Source organism: Leuresthes tenuis, unplaced genomic scaffold, assembly GCF_036924035.1.
Source record: "Leuresthes tenuis unplaced genomic scaffold, fLeuTen1.0.hap1 SCAF_4, whole genome shotgun sequence".
NCBI lineage: Eukaryota > Metazoa > Chordata > Actinopteri > Atheriniformes > Atherinopsidae > Leuresthes > Leuresthes tenuis.
The window spans coordinates 38186997-38192357 of NW_027325358.1; the positions used below are offsets into that span (position 1 = coordinate 38186997).

At 44.6% G+C, this 5361-nt stretch overlaps 1 protein-coding gene across 1 annotated transcript; it reads left to right on the forward strand.

The window, feature by feature from the left end:
• The first annotated feature begins 456 nt into the window (after positions 1-456).
• naf1 (nuclear assembly factor 1 homolog (S. cerevisiae)) lies at positions 457-3652 on the forward strand. Its single transcript, XM_072383898.1, has 9 exons — positions 457-546; positions 1007-1185; positions 1266-1386; positions 1645-1738; positions 1840-1922; positions 2001-2161; positions 2286-2337; positions 2846-2933; positions 3063-3652. The coding sequence occupies exons 2-9, from the start codon at positions 1007-1009 to the stop codon at positions 3455-3457; spliced, it is 1173 nt and encodes a 390-aa protein (XP_072239999.1). The 5' UTR covers positions 457-546; the 3' UTR covers positions 3458-3652.
• The last annotated feature ends 1709 nt before the right edge of the window (positions 3653-5361 follow it).

Sequence of the window (5361 nt, forward strand, 5' to 3'; positions counted from 1 at the left end):
AGAATAAAATACCAATGCATTTATCACTGCATGCGTAAAAATATTCAACATTCGGGACAATGAAAGTATTTACAATAATGAATTGTAAAACATGTATGTCAGGATTTTAATTGATTGTATAACTGATATTCTCCATAAATTCCTTATGGGATTTGTAAAATATGGGGAGGGAATCTACTGCCCTGGCCCACAGACAACACTAAGACTGATGCATCAGCTTTGGTTCTCGGTAGGTTACACTGACTCGCTGCGTCATTCTGTGAGCTTGGAAGCTGGCTCTGTACATAGAAAAGCCTTTCTGACACACTCTAGCTTAATTTCCTTATTTTTTCCTTCCCACATAGAACTGCGTTTAGTCACTCCAACAAGTGTTGCAGTACCACAGATCTGCTATCAGAACTCATTAAAACAGTCAAATCAGCGCAACCGTCCAGCAAAGCTTTATTTTGAAAACGAGCAGCGGAAATCATTTGGTAAATCTGAGCGAGCTCGTGGAGCTTCTTGAGGGGTCTTTCAGCGCGGACTCTGTTGCTACCCAAGTGAAAGGTATTGACTTTGCAAGTGGCATTAGTTCTACTTCTCCATGGAACCTTTCGGCTTTCCTGAATAAACCTCTCCGGGCTCGTGCTGCTCTGTCTGGCGCGTGAAAGCAGCACAGTTAGCTTCTTAGCAACCAGCAGCAGATTAGCCGACCAAGCTAAGTCTGCATGCCGTATAAAAAGCATGTTTAAGAGCCTCTCAGCTCAATTTTACATATGTTGCTTATGTGTCCTCATCGGTGCCGCTTGTATTTCTGAAAGTTTTCAGTTTTTTTATTCCAGTGAACACAATTTGTGATTAATATAAGTAACTATAGCTGCCTTACAATGTACAGTTACTCAAACTTTGTACGAGGCTTTGCTTTATAAATCAATACTGGGTTGTAATTGTGCTCTACTTAATGTGTCATCTAATTACATGAGGTGCCATTTTCTGTTTGTAATGTTTGAAATATGAATAATATCAGATGGACCAAAGCCTGCCGGAACCAGACGAGCAGAAGCTATCAGTAGGAACGGAGGAGGTCTCAGTGACAGCGTTTTTAGAGAATCTCATTGTGACGCCAAACGATGTCCTGACATCAGACTCACACACACATCCTGCAGATGCAGTCGGTGTGTGTGAGGACTCGGAGGACTCGGACAGGTATTTGCCCTCAGCCTTACTCACAGGCACAGCTCAGAGAAAGACAACTGACCTTGATGTACTTCTTTTCCCATCCTCAGTGATAGTTCTTCCTCCTCTTCTTCCTCATCTCTCACTGTGCCAATGTTTGAGGATGATAATGACGATGAAGGCTTCAGCCAACCAGCCCCTGTCAGAAGTCGAGATGAAGTCTTACTTGAGGTCAGTGTGTTCTCCTGGGAAGGCTGTGGAGTCTGAATGAGACCTGTGCTCGGTGTCCGTCTCCCAGAGAGAGGCAGCGTCACTGCATCTTACTTTCAAATGTGTTGCTGGGAAGTGAAAAAGGAAGTTTAAAAGCATTCACCTGTGATTTGTACAGAAAGCAGCTTACCTGGCTCTCTGCAACATTATTTGGCTTCCAACACATCTTCAGACGTGATGAATGGTAGTTTGCTAAAAGGTCATGCTGCTTGTCTGCAGGAGCTTCCAGCGGTGGAAGAAGTGTGTGTGACTTTACCAGAAGAAGCAGAGCTGCAGCCTGCAGGAACAGTCTCCAGTATCGTACAGCAGCTCGGTAAATACACACGCACACTTTCCAGCTGTGGAAAAATGTCACCTTGTGTTGATGGGAGCGCAGTTGGACGTGCACGGTCTCAGCTGGGTCCCTCTGTGCAGTTATCATCCAGTCGCTGAAGGACACGCCTCCTCTGAATGACGACAGCATCATCTTTCGGGCCGATAGGCTGGCCGTGGGAAAGGTGGGTGGCCTGCAGAAGCTTTTCCTCTGCTATGTGTGCCCTGTAACCCTCCTCAGAGTAACGCTGTGTTTGTTTCAGGTTTTTGAGGTGTTCGGCCCCGTGTCCAGTCCCCTGTACATTTTGCGTTTTAACTCTGTGGACCAGATTAGCAGTAAGGGACTGACGGACGGACAGACTCTGTATTACGCCCCAGCCATTAAAGAATACACAGGATACATCCTCACACAGCAGCTGAAACTGTAAGAACTAACAAACACAGGCTCTCCGTGTGTACAGTTCATAGTTTATCTTTGAAGAAATGTCGCCCATGAGCTGCTTTTAAAGTCCATCTGATGACGTTACAGTGAAATGTTTTCCTCTTAGTCTGAAAGGCTCTGATGCATCATGGAAGAACGACCAAGAACCACCAGAAGAGGTAAGCACGACGTGCACAACGTGCACGGATGTCTGTCCCTTTACCAGCTTTATGTGCACAGTAAATGTTCGCAGGCAGGATGAAGCTCAAAAAATCCAATCGGATGTATCTTCACTGTGTTAAGAGATCCAACGAATAATGGAATATATGACCAACTGTCTGTCTTTTTCTGTTAAGACACAGTCCTTCAGGTCTTGATGACGTTTCGCGATCCTCCGCTTTACTTCCGAGGCTAATGTTTAGCAGCATTTCACAGACTTTTTAGTAATACTTGTGAGACTTTTGATGCTGCATTCAGTAACAAATGGGAAAACTGAATGTTCAACTTCCAACTGGAACAAAAATGGAAGCAAACAAAAGGAAGTTGATAACAGATTGTCAGAGTTTTACTCCGGGCTGTGCACAGTTCTACTGTTCACTTTCAGAAATGTAAAGTTTGAATCTGAAACGCTGAAATAAAAGTGAAAGGCTTCCATCACCTCTTCTCCTGTTTCTCACTCCCTCCCAGGCTTTAGATTTTAGTGATGACGAAAAAGAGCAGGAAGCAAAGAGGAAAGTAAAGAACGGCAGAAAGAAGAAGGAGAACAGCGGTTCAGGTACTCCCAGGATATGATGGGGGGGTAATGGGAGGAGCTTGGTTTAGAGCAGTCCTCCCGACCTGCAGGAGCTCCCGTGGGGATCATGTTAAAGAGCTGAAATTGAAATCTTCTTCTTCTTCTCCTCAGATAATCCGTCTCATGTTACTCAGAATACTATGAAGCAACCAAGGCACAATGTTCAGGATGTCCCACGAAGACACGCAGGGCCCCGGGCCTGGCACCAGGACCCAAGAAACACACACCCACCATACACACCCACATACCCACCTCCTCGACACACAGAGGTCCCTCCCATGTACCTCCCTCCTCCCTGCCCATATCCTCCTCCCCCACAACACTTCCCCGCACCCAGCTTCGCCCTCTACTCCCCTCTTCCTCCTCCCCCTCCTCCTCCCTCTTTCTTCAATCCAGCTTTCTGCTCTCCTTTCTGGCCACCGAACTCTGTCCCTTTCTCTGGCTTCCCTCATCATCACCCTCTCCCCCCTCCTCCCCCCCCTCCTCCTCCTCCTCCACCTCAGTGATACACTCTGCACACAAAAACAGTATACTAGGGTGGTTGTGTATATTTTTTTCTTATTTTACTAAAATAATTAGTCTCAGACCAGACAGTACAACACTCTGTATCCATGGCAACATGTAAATAAAGCCGTAGATGTAAATGAGGTGAAAGCATCCCTGCTGCCTGTGATTTTTTCAGACCTTTGTGTTATTTCATCATGCTTTTACATTAAAACGTTGTCGCTGCTGACCAGAGCAACAGGATTGTGAGATGGTTTTTTTGCTATGCACACATGCACACATGCACACATGCACACATGCACACATGCACATGCACACATGCACATGTGTGTAAGACAGCCGTCTATAGAAATGTGACATGGTCAGATTTCCAGCGCTCATTATGTCTTTTCTGTTTTCTCTGAAAGTTTTCCAGTGAAACCGGGTTTGGAGCTCAGTTATGTTCGGTTCCTGTTGGATATCTCCTGAGCTCTGTTCTAAGATCCTTTTCATCTTCCAAAGTTGCTCTAGGTGGGACAATTGAAAGACCCTCTTGTGAATAATTTAGCTTTCACATTTTTTAAAGCTAACTTTACATTTTTCCTTAATTTCTTTCTTCAGGAATAAAGCTTTGAATTTTTGACAATTAGAAAGAAGCAACTAGTTTAATGTAGACCTGAGTCCAGACCTTTGAACGCCTGCCGTAGTTGTGTCTGAGTGGGGAAGCATTCAGAAGCTGTGCAGCGCAGCGCTGCGCAGCGTGTTCTTCTCCTGAAGGTGGAACCCAGCTCCCTGTGATGCAGCAGGATGTTGGACAGCATTACCCACATGTTAGCATACTGATGGGATGGTGGAGCTCGTCACAGTTTCACTGGGAGAGTAATTTGCTGCGGTCGGTGGACTTATTTGGCCTTGGTTTCTGTTTGGTCAAGGCTTTTTTGTTCCTGTTTGGACTTGTTTTGGCTTTTGTTTCTCATGCCATTAGTCGAATCTTATCTTTCAGCCATGTAGGGTTCTTGTTAATGTCCTTAGTCTTCATGTTCCGGCCGTTGACTCCCCAGACTTTTAGCTGTATACAGAGGAAGAGTGACTATCAAGTTAATCTGCTCACAGCTTTTGACATAAAAGCATCAGCTGCTGCTTCTAGCCTCATAGAAAATAAAGCAAGTGTTTTTTTATTGATTAATGTGGGAAAAAGACTTTGTGTTAATCATGAGTTCAGTTGTCTTGCCTTAGGGAGTGTGACAGTTATCGAGTGGTAGCATATGTTTCCATAAAGGAAAAAGTACAGGACTATAGGTCTGTTTTTCCAGCTTGAGCCGCAGCAAACAGTTGAGGTTATCTCAGCTTTTGCTGCTTGGATTAATTGGATTAGTCCCAGTTTTACATGGACAAAAATCAATATGTATATATATTTAGCATATGTTGAGTGTCTGTGTTTCTTGCATCTACATGTGACATCTGCAGAGTATAATTATATTTAAGAGCAAAGCAAAAAGCAGATAAAAAACACTGACAAAGCCAGACTAATTGTGTTAGTGTTACTCTCTCTGATCATCTCAGGGTGTCCTTCTCCTGTTGTCCCACAACCTAAAAGTACGCATTAGCCACCCCTCTTCTCACGTGTCACTCTATCACCTGACATCATTCCAGTCCTCCTTCCCTCTCACGTCCCCCAGCATTACCCCTCTGAATCAGCAGTCTGCTGACACCTGAGACTGAAGCTATGGCTTGTGACCCAGTCATTTCTACCATCCTGTAAAAGAGGGCTATCCCTGGATGCTGCCCTGACTGACTGACTGACTGAGATGAAATGTCCCAAATAGCAAAATACTATTTGAAGTATGTGTGAAAGTACAGGAACTAAGGCTTGTGTTCCCTGTCAGTGAATAATCTAATTACGACCTTTGTTTTATGTACCATCCCA